This window comes from Lynx canadensis, chromosome X, assembly GCF_007474595.2.
Source record: "Lynx canadensis isolate LIC74 chromosome X, mLynCan4.pri.v2, whole genome shotgun sequence".
Classification (NCBI taxonomy): domain Eukaryota; kingdom Metazoa; phylum Chordata; class Mammalia; order Carnivora; family Felidae; genus Lynx; species Lynx canadensis.
In genome coordinates, this window is record NC_044321.2 from 7,102,369 (window position 1) to 7,117,691 (window position 15,323).

General features: G+C 46.8%; 1 protein-coding gene across 3 annotated transcripts in view; it reads right to left on the bottom strand.

Annotated features, from left to right (window-relative positions):
• Positions 1-15,323, bottom strand: part of MID1 (midline 1) — a 151,984-nt gene that overhangs the window by 19,083 nt on the left and 117,578 nt on the right. For all 3 annotated transcript variants that reach the window (XM_030305833.2, XM_030305837.1, XM_030305834.1), the window contains exons 6-7: positions 9,935-10,062; positions 4,504-4,647 (exon numbers count right to left, since the gene is read on the bottom strand). In XM_030305833.2, the coding sequence (XP_030161693.1) occupies positions 4,504-4,647; positions 9,935-10,062 (272 nt within the window). The remainder of the gene's footprint in view (positions 1-4,503; positions 4,648-9,934; positions 10,063-15,323) is intronic.

The window sequence follows — 15,323 nt, forward strand, 5'->3', positions numbered from 1 at the left end:
TTGCCTTTTTAAAATGTTTTTTAATGTTTACTTTTTTTTTTTATTTTTTTTTTTTTATTTTTTTTTTTTAAATTTTTTTTTTCAACGTTTGTTTATTTTTGGGACAGAGAGAGACAGAGCATGAACGGGGGAGGGGCAGAGAGAGAGGGAGACACAGAATCAGAAACAGGCTCCAGGCTCTGAGCCATCAGCCCAGAGCCCGACGCGGGGCTCGAACTCACGGACCGCGAGATCGTGACCTGGCTGAAGTCGGACGCTTAACCGACTGCGCCACCCAGGCGCCCCTTAATGTTTACTTTTGAGAGAGAGAGAGAATGCCAGCAGGGGAGGGGCAGAGAGAGAGAGGGAGACAGAGAATCTGAAGCAGGCTCTACGCTGTCAGAGCAAAGCTTGACGTGGGGCTCGAACCCAGGAGCAGTGAGATCGTGACCTGAGCCACAGCTGGTCGCTCAAGCGGCTGAGCCACCCGGGGGCCCCTCAATTGCCTATTTATCTAAGTTTATTCTTTCCTTGTTACAACTTGATCCTGGAGGCCTCAGGGCTTCACTATACCGGCTCAATGGACATTCAAGGGACAAATAACTCTCGAGACCAACAAACGGATGAGTGTACCCCCATTAGATGAGCACCTACAGTGTCCCTGCTTTCCATCCGTCCTGGGAGAATGGCCTTTTTGGCACCTGTGCGTTAAATAAGCAAGGTCTGTCATCTTCATGAAGTCATTGCCATGTATTTTCTTGTGGCCGCTGCTCTTGGGGAACAAAACACCTTCCCTGGAATCACCAAGCACAAAGCTATGGATTCAGGAGTGCTGTTGCCACTGGATTTCCATGGGCATGGCCTTCGCTCCTCTATTCCATGTATATGTCTTGTTGGGGTATTATTTTTCATGCCGACAGCACGGGAGCCAAGTTAGTCACAGCTTAGCCACCTGAGAAGCCCTAAGTTTCAAGCAACAGATCTCTTCTTTTCATTCTGGGGATGGAGGGACGAGCTGGTATCGAGTTAGGGTTCTAGAGCGGGCTGCCTTCTGGCTCCACTTTCTTGCTCCTGGCCGTATCCGTCCCCTTTGTGATGGACCCCTGAAGGCCCTCGCGTTCTGACTCTGGCCTCGCCCAGGGGACTTGCTTTGGCCTGTGGCACATCGGCTAACACGACAAAGGCAAGGGCTCGCAAAGCACGTGTGCAAGCGGGCCTGCCCCTCCACCGGCACGCTGCGATCGCCAGGAGAAGGCGCCTGAGCGGGACTGTGGGAGGGCGCTGTGTGCCCCGGCCGAGCAGCCGGACCAGGACGGAGCCTCACCAAGGTCAGCGGGACCCTCCAGCGGACTCCCACCGGATTCCGGACACACAAGCGATGCGTGTGGATCGTCATCCGCCACCTAGCTTCTGCGGTTGTTGGCTGTTCAGCAGAAGCCAACTGATACAAAGGCCCGCCAGTCCAGGCCAAGGCGCTACGTACTGTCCAAACGCTCATAATCATTCGATTCAAGACACCTCAGGAAAGACATAACTTGGGTAGCCGCCGTGGTTCTCACTCTACTATTCATGATTTTGTGCATTTCTTTCTCCTTGAGTGTGAGCAACACCTGTGACCTGCTTTTAGCCAAGAGAATATGGCAAAGGACAAAAGTCTTACCATCGTTATCATCGTTAACGCTCCTGGTGTTATATTATATGGCAAAGGTAAAGGGAGTCTGCGAACGTACTTAAGGTCCCTAATCCGTTGTCCCTGAGTTCATCAAAAGAGAGAAAATTCTGGGTGAAAAAAGCAAGGTAAGGAGCTGTGTATGGCATGTTACCTTGTGCGCCCCTAAAAAGGTATTTCTCTGTGACTGTGAATGTATACGCACGCCCGTCTATTAACAGACCGTCCCAGGAAAGATGCATGTGAAATAGAATTGATGTAGTGGGTAACTTTGTTTTTTTATCTTAATATTTTTCTTTTTTTAAAGTTTATTTTGAGAGAGAGAGAAAGAGGGAGAGGGTGTGAGCAGGGGAGGGGAAGAGAGGGAGAGAGAGAGAATCCCAAGCAGGCTCCCGCTGTCAGCGCAGGACCTCCCATGGGGCTCGAACTCACGAACCACGAGATCGTGACCCGAGCCGAAATTACGAGTCAGATGCTCAATCGAAGGAGCCACCCAGGGGCCCCACAGTGGGTAACTTTGGAACTGAGGTGGCTGGCGTATTGAAAAGCATCCAATTTTCACTAGATACATTTTATACATTATTATACAGTGTTCGTGCATTGCTCACCAAAAAGAAAGATTTTAGGGGCGCCTGAGTGGCTCAGTCGGTTAAGCATCTGACTTCAGGTCATGATCTCGTGGTTCATGAGTTCGAGCCCCACGTCGGGCTCTGTGCTGACAGCTCAGAGCCTGGAGCCTGCGTCGGATTCTGTGGCTCCCTCTCTCTCTCTCTGTCCCCTCCCCAGCTCATGCTCTGTCTCTGTCTCTCAAAAAATAAATAAACGTGAAAAACAATTTTTTTTTAAATAAAAAAAGAGAAAGATTTTAGGGAATCAGCGTTGCTTCATGATTTGTGGGGGGCATGTAGGGCTGGGGCTGGGGAGCGAAACCAGACGAATCGAAAATCCTGATACCCCCGTGCCTCTCAGATGTGCCCCCAAAAGCACTCCAAATAGCTGAAGATAGTAACGGTGTTCCCCGGGGATACGGGTGAGAGGTGAAGTCTTTCTGGAATCATCTTCTCCTGCCCTCGCCTTCTTCGGTGCTAGTGCCCTTGGCGGGTCCTGGCCAGCTGTGCCTCCGTGAATTACTACGGGCCTCCCAGTTCCCGTCTCTGCTTCTAGTGTTGCCCTGTCCCACTCTCTCGTCCCCAGCACTGCCCGACACGGCTTCCAACCGATCAGATGGCAGTGCGGCTCCGCGTGACGCCCAAGCCCACAGGGGAAAATCCAGCAGGCTGTGGCCGGGTCTTTACTGCGGGTTAGGATTTAGAGACTGATGATGAAGGACACGTGCTTTCCGGAACCAGACCTACTCGGGTTTGAGTCCTGGTTCTACTTCCCCGTCTTCACGTCTCCCTGTCTCCCCTTCCTCACTCAATTCTCCAGCCAGGCTTTCGTAGGCGGTGTCTCCGAAAACGCCTGGCCATTCTAGGTCTCTACAGGTTTGCGCCTGATCAGGTGGCTGCCTGGCGTCCCCTTACCTCTCTGATACGTACCCACTCTCTTCCGAGACTTAGGCCATCATCTCCCCCAAGACGTTTTTGTTACACCTGCCGCTTCTGCCCTCTGTTTCCCCCCTGCTCGGGCGGCTGGCCAAAGCTGTTCTCGACGTTTCACGGTTTTCCCCCTTACACATTCTTGGAAAATGGTAAGATTTTAATAAAGCTTCCAAGGCAGGCCAATTAGGGAGGGGAGGGTCTGAGGGGTGAGGAGGGAAGCCTGGGAAACGAGGCGCTAAGGAAGCTGGGGGGTCCATTTGTTGGCATGAGCCAGTGACCTTCAGTTACTCAGAAGCAGGGCTCTTCGCCCATCACTCTTTTAATTAATCCTACACCTGATTTCTTTTTTAAGCATCACACGTCTCAGAACTGTGTCAGAATTACACGTGGGAGGAAAGAACAGTGTGGTGAAGCCGAGAAGAGGTTTACATAATAAAAGCACATTAAGTTGATACTGAATTTTTCAAAACACTTCTTTGTTGAAAAGTGGCTTCTATTCTATTCTATTCTATTCTATTCTATTCTATTCTACTTTGACATGCTCTATTTTAATTTGCTAAAGAGGCTTCAAACTTGCTCCCCTGAAAAGCCACTTCCTCTGGTCCTTTTCCATTTACTCAACTCAATTGAAATAGCTGCGGGGGTGGGGAGGAGAGATTCCTCTGTGATCACCTCTCCGGCCAGCAACTGGGGCGATGTGAGATCATCACATTGTCTCTGATGCCAAATATCTCACGGGCCCCAGGGAGAGAGGGGCCTCTCCGTGTTTCAAGGAAGGGCTGAAATTCTTCCCAGGTGGGGCCAGTTACTAACATTGCTTGCCTCTCCATTTTATTACATTTTTTTTTTTTACATCGTGAAACAACACTCGAAAAAGTACATAAAACTAAATGTATGATACAATGACTAAACCATGTGACTCCCACCCAGAAAGTAGCCACCCCGCTTTTATCTCTAGTTGTTACACGATCATATGCATCTCTAAGCAAGAGTTTCCTTTTATCTTTAAGTTATGAACGTACAAACGGACTCGTACTGCATGTATGCTTTGGTTTCCTGCTTCTCTCTCTCACATGTTTGTAAGATTCATCCATGTGGTTTGCTAGAGATCATTAATTTTCGTCGCTATTTGGCCAGCTAGTTTTGCTCGTAGAGCACGAGCGAACGCCATCATCTTCTTGGTTAGGCAAGGCAGCCAATAAATACCATGGATCCTCTCCTCCCTTGTCTTCCCCCTGATGCTTAAATTTAGAAACGCAATCTATCCGGAAACAGTCACCAAACAGAGAGACCGATAGGGTGCGCAATACTCACTAACGACATTGGCTTGTCCGGTGAATATGGTGTATTGGAGCTCATAGGAGACCACACTGAATTCATCATCGGACGTCCAGTGAACGGTGATGGTGTCATAGGAAGCTGTGCAGAGCTCTTCTCTAATTGTGGGAGGGTTGGGAGCTGTGGGGATCAAGAATGCTCATCAGCGACGAGGCAGGCACCTCTGGGATACGTTGCAGAGGAGATGTGTGACAGTCAAAGCAGGCCTTTCTGGACAGGTCCATCAGGACCACCGTCCTAGAGACGGTGGCCCCAATCCAAAGCACATTTGGTTGGCTGGTGATCGCTGTGATTTTTAACAGGTAGCGTGACTTCGGCCCTCCAGGAGGGACTTGTCTCTATCGTGAAAGCAGGTTGAGGAGACTAAGCAACTAATACTCTTGTCCATGCAAGAAAACATGTTAGGCAGAAAGTAAACGAGATGAACTTTTGGGATTTCATCCGTGGGGGGGGGGGGGGGGGGGGGGGGGATGGCAAACTTTTTCCGTAAAGGGCCAGATGGTAAATGTTTTAGGCTTTGCAAGCTATATGGTCTCTGTCACAACTACTCACCTCTGCCTCTGCACTACAAAAACAGCCACAGACAATTCAGACTCAAACAGACGTGGCCAGGTGCCAGGAGAACTTTAGTTACAAAACCAGGTGAGCGCTAGATTTGGCCTGAGAGCCAAAGTTTGCCAACCCCTGAGGTATGTGAGGCCACGTATTTTATGAAACCAATTGGAAAAATACTGATGTTCGTTATGCCATAACAAACCTACCAAGTAATTGTTTGAAAATTTTCTTTCATTAGATGTTTTTTTTTTTTTTTCAAAGTTTATTTATTTTTTTTGGGACAGAGAGAGACAGAGCATGAACGGGGGAGGGGCAGAGAGAGAGGGAGACACAGAATCGGAAACAGGCTCCAGGCTCCGAGCCATCAGCCCAGAGCCTGACGCGGGGCTCGAACTCCCGGACCGCGAGATCGTGACCTGGCTGAAGTCGGACGCTTAACCGACTGCGCCACCCAGGCGCCCCTAGATGTTTTTTTTTTTAATTTATTTATTTTTGAGAGAGAGAGAGAGACAGAGACAGAGAGAGCAAGCGAGTGCGTGTGTGTGAGCAGGGGGAGGGCAGAGAGAGAGAATCCCAAGCAGGCTCCGCACTGACCGCACTGTCAGCGCGGAGCCTGACTCGGGGCTCGAACTCACAAACCGTGACATCATGACCCGAGCCGAAATCAAGAGTCGGACACTTAACCGACTGAGCCACCCAGGTACCCCTTTCATTAGATGTTTCGATGCCTTATAAAAAAAACCCTTATTAGTGTGGCCCTATTTTCTCCTCAGTTTTTAATTTATAGGAGATATTTCAAATTAAGAAGGACATGATGAACAATCGATCATATCTAAGAAGTACATTTTCCTTCCCCGAAGAAAACACTGGAGAAGGCTGCTATTTTATGTCTTGAACACAGTCTGGAGCAGAGAAGTCTAAATCCTACCAAAATAATTATTTTAAGTTGATTTAAAACCTACCGGCTTGATTTCAGTACCTGGTTTTATGAGAAGAGTTTGTGAGCAAGAAAAAGACTAGGCAGTGAGTGCTTTGCACCGGCAATAATCTTTTAGAGCAGGGGTTGGCAAACTATGGCTATGGGCCAAATCTGGCCCACTGCCTATTTTTGTAAATAAAGTTTTATTGGAACACAGCCAGGCTCATTCATTTACGTATTGTCTGTGGCTGCTTTTGTGCAACAGCAGAGTTGAGTAGTTGGGACCATATGTCCTGCAAAGCCTAAAATATTTACCATCTGGCCCTTTATAGTCAAAGTTTGCCAACCCCTGGCTTAGAGAACTGATCCAGGCCTTTATTTCCACTCTTCTGGATACTAGAACCTAACTTCAAAAAAGGAGAAAATTGCAGCATTCTACAGATTGGTAGCAGCCTCAGTTTACATCATTGCAGAGTTCTTTCTTGCTTTAAATTGCGATTAGGATTGATGAGGCCTGAACAAACCCAAAGAAGGAGAAAAGTTTATAAACATGGCAAATTTAAGACCCTAATTGTTTTCGTATTCTTCCTTTTGCCACCTGACGGTGTATTCAGGACAAATACGGTAGGCGGCCAAGTATGAAGTATGTTCGCTGTACAAAGTCACATAGACCGGCTTTGTCTCTTGGTTATTGGATTCTACAAACATTATTAATGAGCACCTACCCGTGGCAGAGGCTGCATTAAGCTGTGCATTAAGACGGAAAGGCTCTGTCGAGCCTTTAAAGCATTCTTTCTGGAATATGTATTTACACACCTATCTCCTGAAGTATCCACACGCAAGACTTAGTGTCATGCGCTGTGACTTTGATGTGCATGAATCAGCGACGCCAACCCGGAGACGCATTCTGCGGGGGAGGCCCGGCCGCACCATAAAACGTGCTTCCAATTGTCCGTGTTCGTGTGGGATCACCCCGCCTGGACCAGTGGAGAAACGCTTATTCTCCCGTGATCTAAATAGTTCACTGAATTATTTTTTCCATCCACCGCTGTAGAAAGGTTGTGTTCTTTCTGCATTGCAATATATGATTAAATATAAAGAAAACTTACGCTCAAAAGAAGCGAGTGGCTGGGAGGCACACGGCAGTTGCTGCAATCGGGGAGGAAATGTCACCTCTCCGGGTTATTAACTTGACATACCGCTTAGAGGCATGTCACGGGGAAAAAAAAATCTTGTTTTCACAGCCACGCGGGCTAACCCTGTTTTGATTATCAGCCCAATGGGTTTGTCCTGAAAAGTCAATACCTAATTTACGGTAAATGAAAATAGCACCATGCTCCCAATTTCAATATTCATGGACCGGGTAGCAGAGCTGTTATTTTCCTGCCTCTGTCATAAACAGGGCACAAGAAATGGCGGGCTCATATTCTGCAAACACTTCATTTCCTGCTTACGAACGTCTGATAGGCTATTTGGACTTGGCAATATCAGCCAAGCATCCTACGTTATGGCCAGGATCGCTGTTATGTCTAGAAGCGGACCAAATTCGTATTTGACGTTGACAGTTAAGAAGGCATAAGAGCAGGTACCCCATGTGATCTTTCGTTTGGCATAAACAGGCATCGGGGATGATACATGGTGTGCTTGGTACTAGTCGGTGCCAAGTGCTTTCACATTTTCTCCTTTAATCACTACTCTGGCATTGGCTTAGAGATTAGCCCATGAAGGTGTGCCCACTGAAATACCATTAAACAATTCTTGGGGAAGGGGAGGATACACTCGGGTCAACGAGACACTGATTTTGTGCAGAAAGGCCAAGTGCCCAGCCAAACAGTGTTTCGTTCTTCTGTGTCCTTGGCCGTGACCTTGTGACGTGGATCTGGCCCATAAGACACAAGTGGGAGTCTGCTAGATGGGTCTTCTGAGCAAGCTTCTCATTTTCCTAATAACCCAAGACAAAGCTGGCTCACGGATCTTTGTCATCATCTCCCCTGTGTCCCTCTCTTTTTGCCTGTAATTTGAGCATAATGCACGGAGGTGGGGTAGTTGTGCTGTGATCGTGTGGCGAAAAGGCAACACAGTGAAGACGGCAGAGCAAAAAAAGAAGAGAGCTAGAGTCTGAGGTCGTCAGTGAGCCGCTACCCAGGCCCGGGACACACAGCTCCGTCCTCCTGTTCCCGGGATACAAACACTCCTTGATGGGTTTAGTCACTGCTAAGTGGATTTTCTGTTGTTGCGATCACACTCAATCCCAAATGATGTAAGAAAAAAAGAGCTTTTTTTTAATCGGATGTCATTATGAAAAACAGCTTAGCCAGAGAAAGCACTGTCTAATGCAGTAGCCACTGAGCTCCATGTGGCTTTTTAAATTTCAATTACATTTAATTACAGTTAAATAAAAGTAAAAACTCGCCACACACATTTCAAGTTTTTGATGGCCCCATGTGGCTAGCGGCTACCATAATGGACAGTGTAGATATAGAACGTTTTTATCATCGTGGAAGGTTCTGTGGGGTAGTTAGTTTAGATAAATCTCAGAGTGAAAAGCTTAAAAAAGGAGGGCAGGATATTCATAAGTGTTTGAAACCAAGTTTGGTTCCTTACTGCAAATGCATTTTTGAGTCAACTTCTTTGAGTGGTGTGGTTTGAAAGAATTACAGAAGATAAGAAGTTTGTGGGATGACCGCTTCCCTTGCAAATGCAGAAAGGCTAAAAACAGCGCCTCGGATTCTTGTGAAGAAAAAACCTGTCTGGGTATAACGCCCCTTGGATATAAAACTCCTTGCTTTTGATCCACAGACTGTAAAAACAAACTACACACAATGTTCCCTTTCTCCTGCTCCGTCTTTTCCAACCACTCTCCCCCAAACACACACACACACAGAGCTGGAGTCGAGAAGCTGATGCCATGCTAACTAAGCCAGGGATGTGGTCTCTCGAGGGCCGCCTGTCCTGAGTTTGGTGCACATCTGGCTTCACTGTATACATGGAGCTTTCCTGAAGTCATAGGCACCGGTGGCTTTGGCTAACACAAATAGAGGTCATCTAAACAGTCCACATCCTCCCAGCGAATGATTTCAGTTCTCGCTCTAGAGGTTGACAGCAAAGAAAAATCTGGAAGCATGGTTAGGAATGGGAGGAGGCTAAGGTTTTCTTTTATTGTTGTTTGCTTTTGTTTCTTAAGTTTGACCCAAAAAATGCCTATTGGAAACATGGTACCAGGAATTCGCGTGTGATTTCTGGGACGTTTGCCATGGTGACCTTTGCCAAGATGAAATGTGGTCTTTTACGAGAAAGACCAGGAGGTCTTTGGGAGTCTGTACAGACCCAAGCAAATGCTAACTCTGCCAAGTCCTTGGCTACCTGACCTCCCGCAAGATGGGTGACCTCCGTCCTCTGCAGAATGAGGCTGACAACACTTGACCTCAGTTGGATGTTGGGAAGATTAAACAGGCTCTCACATACAAAAAGCCGGAGCAGGGTAGACACCCAATCGAAGTTAGCTGCCAAGTTTTTCTCTGGCAAGACACCGTGAGAGTCCGATGCCTTGCTGAGATGAAATGGAAAATAGCCACGCTCCCTTATGTATCCCTGCGATGGCCAACAGAGCCATTATTTGTGGTACCCACACTCTGAGAGGGAGGGAAAATGGTGGTAAATATGTTTTCAGTTATTGAGATTCTCCTTTTTCCTCTGTTCCCAGTTTGGTCTCAGACTGTGTTGTTTTGAGTGAAAAAAAAAAAAGAAAAAAGAGTGCCAGAAATTGTTTATGGGAATATTAGACTCCATTCCTAAATCAGAAGCGCACCCCTCTGGTTTTTAGGGAACGGATCTGGGGGGCAAAGTATGCGTATTACTGAATGTACACAATATTAACCCCCCCCCACACACACACATACTCACACACACGCGCGCGCGCGTGCAAGACATTACCTGTAAGGTAATCCAGACATTCGAGCAACTTCTTCTCTCGGGAAAAATCTAAGGCAAAGGTGTCAAAGGTGTCATTGAGGTTGATTTCAGGAATTAGGACCTGGGATGATGCAGTTGCCATGGAGACTCTGTAATGTAAAGAAAACAACATTTTAGAACTGTCAAGATGGCTTTCACTGTCGCCGCATAGGAATGAAAGACAATAAAAGGACAAGAAATATCATTTTAAAACCGTGCTGTTTTCACACGTGAGCCTCAGAAAGGATCTTGGAGTGGCACAGCACAGCAACACCATACTAATGAATGGAAGCTCAAAGACCAGGCAAAGGAATTGGGTAAACAGTAGAATAGCGTTCTGCCTCCCCCCGCCGCCTTTCTTTTTACCTCGGAAAAAAATTCCCCACGGAGGTGAAAGAATATTCATATTTCATGTTGCTGTGTATTTAACAGCCTGGCCCCTTCACATCTAACCCCAGCGAGAAGCTCATAGCTCCGGGCATTTCTTCACACATCTGTCTGGGAAACGGTTTGTTCCTTTCAGACCCGACCCTGCTCTACTTCAAAGAGGAGTCTCCAAAATTTCAAACTGCATAAAAGGCAAAGTGAGGATTAAAAAAGAATGTTTCCAGATATTGGATTGGTTTCATCAATTACCAGCCCCTCTCTGAAATAAACATTAAGAGAGGAGTTTTCTCCCTGGCTCGCTCCATTCTCCTTGTATTCATTGTTTTGCCCCATATTCCCGGCAGATGCCATGAAAAATATTCATGAGCTTTCTCTCACATTCCTCCAACGGATACATCGTTTCTCCTCTTCATTTAGGGTTGCTAGTTAGAGTTCTCGTTCATAAACTCTACGGCAAGGTACTGGTGGGTCTGACTCTCCTGCTATGTGTGAGAGATCTCCCGAGAGGCCTGTGTGGAGCTCTCAAGTTGATTTGCAAAGTTCAGTTACTAATGGCAGAACAATCTGACTAGTTAAGAACCGCAGGCGATTCTCTTAAAGGCAACACAATTGTGGCATGATGTAGGCCACTTCTGAGCATATCAGGCTATGCCAGCCTCATAATCTTGGTGATCTGGGTATTTCATTAAGTTTGGTAAACACCACCATTTATACAAGGTCACAAAGCTGGCTGGCCCCAGCCAGGAGGAGAATTCCAGGTCTCTACTCTTCCGTTTAACCTAGAAAAATTTCAACCTCGTTACCTAAGGGGATGTAGCTCCTCCTATACCTCTTAGTGGCTCTTAAAACTTTGTGTTTTATTTTATTTCAAAAATTTTTTAATGTTTATTTTTGAGAGAGAGAGAGAGAGAGAGAGAGAGCGCACAAGCATGGGAGGGGCAGAGAGAGATACACAGAATCCAAAGCAGGCTCCAGGCTCCAAGCTCTTAGCACAGAGCCTGATGCGGGCCTCGAAATCATGAACTGATAGATCACGACCTGAGGTGAAGTCAGCCACTTAATCAACTGAGTCACCCAGGCGCCCCGGAACTTTGTATTTTATAAACATAATATATTTTCGGGGCGCCTGGGTGGCTCGGTTGGCTGGGCGTCCGACTTCTCAGGTCACGATCTCGCAGTTCGTGGGTTTGAGCCCCGCATCGGGCTCTGTGCTGACAGCTCAGAGCCTGGAGCCTGCTTCGGATTCTGTGTCTCCTATGCTCCCTGCCCCTCCCCCGCTCACACTCTGTGTCTCTCTCTCTCTCTCTCTCTCAAAAACGAATAAACATTTAAAAACCCTTAAAAGGGGCGCCTGGGTGGCGCAGTCGGTTAAGCGTCCGACTTCAGCCAGGTCACGATCTCGCGGTCTGTGAGTTCGAGCCCCGCGTCAGGCTCTGGACTGATGGCTCGGAGCCTGGAGCCTGTTTCCGATTCTGTGTCTCCCTCTCTCTCTGCCCCACCCCCGTTCATGCTCTGTCTCTCTCTGTCCCAAAAATAAATAAAAACGTTGAAAAAAAAAATTTTAAAATAAAAAAAAAAAAATAAAAACCCTTAAAAAAGATAATAATAGGGGCACCTGGGTGGCTCAATCGGTTAAGCATCCGACTTCAGCTCAGGTCACGATCTCGCGGTCCGTGAGTTCGAGCCCCGCGTCGGGCTCTGGGCTGATGGCTCAGAGCCTGGAGCCTGCTTCCGATTCTGTGTCTCCCTCTCTCTCTGCCCCTCCCCCGTTCATGCTCTGTCTCTGTCTCGGTCTCAAAAATAAATAAACGTTAAAAAAAAAAAGATAATAATAGTTACACCTGTGAAGTGCTCAAAATCCTTAGAAATAGAATTTCTGTACTTGTACTTCTGGTACATTTTCAGTTCTGTGGAGGGGAGGGAAGGAGACAGGATAATTAACAATGTAATAATCGGAATGATACTGGGATCCATAGATGAAAGTTTGAAGAGGCATAAACTCTGGAAAGAAAAGTTTCAAGTGTTTCAATGAGGGTGGAGAGTCTAAATTCACCACCTCACCTTTTCACCAAGAAACAGTAAATAGCAGAGTTACGGGATCTCGTTGGCTAAAGACTGCGCCCGAGGGAGATGGGCAAATTATTGTGACTAACACACCTGCTAATTTAGACTGATGGATAAAGGGACGGTTGCTGGCATCTTTTACAGATGGTCAAACTGTACTTAAAAATGCTTTCCTTATGACCCATAATCAGAAAAACTCCTCAAAACTCCGAGAGATCCCAGGATTATTTAGCAAATATTTACTAAGCCCTTAAAGTATGCCAGGGGCTGAAGAGCCCGACATATTTGCATCGGTGCAGAAAAGTTAAAAGAAATGCTCTAACGGCATTTGAACTCCTCAAATAAAAATTTCAAAGCGAAACCCCAATTAGAAGGTCTTGGGCTGAGAGGACCTTAAGGCCTCTGACTCTCGCCTTAGCACTTGCCCAGTCCAGGGGCAGAAGCTTCTGTTCAGGCTCATCCAGGATAGAGTTCTCCCACGTTTCTCCTGGTCCTATGGTCCACAGGTAACTAAAAATGTGTTTCGGTCACGTGACAGGGTTAAAAATGCCTGCCATCTTGGTGGTGGGAACTTTGCGGGGTGGGAACGGAAAGGCTGAAAGTCCCTAAGCCTGAGAGGCAAAGACTGACGGCAAGAGTCTGTGGAGTTACTGCAGCCTTTAACACCTACACAGTTTTTTGATGGAAGGAAAGATATTTATCATTGGCTACAATTTCAAATTCTTAATTGGAGTGACAGGCGAGGGGAGAGCTGCCAGATTCAACATTTTAGGTCACGTTTTTATTCCCCAAATCCTTGTTGCCCATCTTCTGGCCTTTCAGATGAGATGCCAAAATCCACCAGGGCCATCAGTGTTAGGCCACTTTCGCAATTCTGTGCCTTCACAGTTGTGTGTGTGTGTGTGTGTGTGTGTGTGTGTGTGTATACACACATGTGTGCACATGCCTGTAGGTGTATGTGAAGCCTTGGTCATATTGAGGCAAATAAGGACTTTGTGCCCTATGACGCTTAAGGGGGTGGACTGCACGTTACTTCTGTTTCTGGTTGTACTTTGATGGCTCTAATCTCTATAACACTCTGTTTGCTAGGAGCCACATGGGGCCAGTTTTCCAGAAGGTGGATGTGTCTAGAATTACACTGCTTACAGGGTTTCTGTCAAACAGTCAATGTCAGGGCATTCCTGCTGAACATCGCCCCCATGCCAGGCCCCCGACAATGGCACTTAAATGGGTCGTCTCTCTTGGGCGAGAGGGCACATCACCACAGTAAAACCCAGCGAGGTCTCATGGCAACAAAATGTGGTTTACTTGGGTCTGCTCAAGATTTCCCGGATGCATTTGGCTCTGGAATTTTGTTGTTTTAATACCAATTAACACCCTACCAGAACACTCTTCAAAAACCACTCATCACATGTGCTTAAATTCTTAAAATCAAGTGACATCTTGCCAGAGCTGACAACTGGAGCTCTGGGCTTTATATTCGGGGTAAGTCTGATGGATCCTTGAACTGCTTAGGTGTTCGAGGGCAGAGGGGTCACTCTGTGGAGTCGGACACCCTCCTAGAAGGTCTGAAAAATGGGTACTGTTGAGAGGGAAGTTTCCTTTAACCCTCCTCTTGAGAATTCGCTGCTAAAACTTCAGATTTCTCATAACCAGTAGACCAACTTTCTTATGCTTCAATTCAGTGAAAAGTTTTGCTTAACGTGATTTTGTAAAGACGCCCATACAATCATACAAAAGACCTATACGTTAGCGTGGCTTGAGAATGCGGTATGTTATACAATCTGTTTGCATCAACTCAGTGAGTAGGAAGGACGGGAAATGAGCATTTGTTGCATGTTCACCTTGGGACGGGAACTGGAATAATAGTTTTACTACATTATCTCATTTTGTCCCTGTGACAACCGCATCAGGTAGGACTCCTCGACCTGTTTCATAATTCGTTCACTCATTCATTCACGTCAGGCAGTTTGCTACGTGCTGGGGCTATAATGGTGGGAACAAGATGGCTGGGGGTTCCGCCTGCTAGGAGCGTGCGAGCAAGATTAGACTCACAAGTGTTAAAGGAGCAGCCCCAATGCCGTCCGTAATTACTGCCAGGCAACGAACTCAGAGCCGGATACTTGATTCCAAAGCACATGCATCTCCTACAAGGTAAAGCTTGAGGGTCTGTCTCCTTTTTTTTTCTTACTGTTTCTAAATCAAAAAGCTTTCCGCAGTTTGATTCAGCCTGTAGGTGAACATATCCACTTCAAGTGGTTTAAAGATGTCGAAAAACCTCCCCCAAGTCTCACTTTAGGAAGGCTTGCAGGATTCCAAGTTTGTTCTGGGCTTTCCACCCTTGACTAGAAGAATAAAGATGGTTTGGAAGTATACAGGTGCCAACGCCCAAGGCAGACACAATAGGAGGCAGAGAATCACGAAGTCACGTCCCAGAGTGGAATGCTTACTAAGTAAAGGATTGAAGAGTAGAGACAGGCAGAGACCAGCCCCCAGAAGAGACACACAAGGCAGGGCCGTACCGACACAATGAACTCTGAAAACTTAAATCCAACATACAGTATGGAGTATCAATGACATTAAAGGCCCATTCTTAGGATAGGATATCAGCAGTATTATGAAAACTACCAATAGAGGCAGCTATTACAAGCCCACTCCTCTTAGCAGAAAATACCTCACGGATAACCCCCAAAGGATCGCAGTTAAAAAGTGGCGGTGCTGGGATCTGCCCAAGTTTCCCAGGTCCTGGTCCAAGCCCCCGGCCCTTTCCCTTCGTTCCAGTCCTAGAAAGAGAAAGGCTCGGGAAGTGACCAAGAAGATTGACAAATGAAGACAGAAGAGAGGGGCTGCAGAAACGGGGGGACGAAGGACGTTGGCAAATTTTTACAGGTACTATGTCTTTAAACTTTGATGGAAGTTT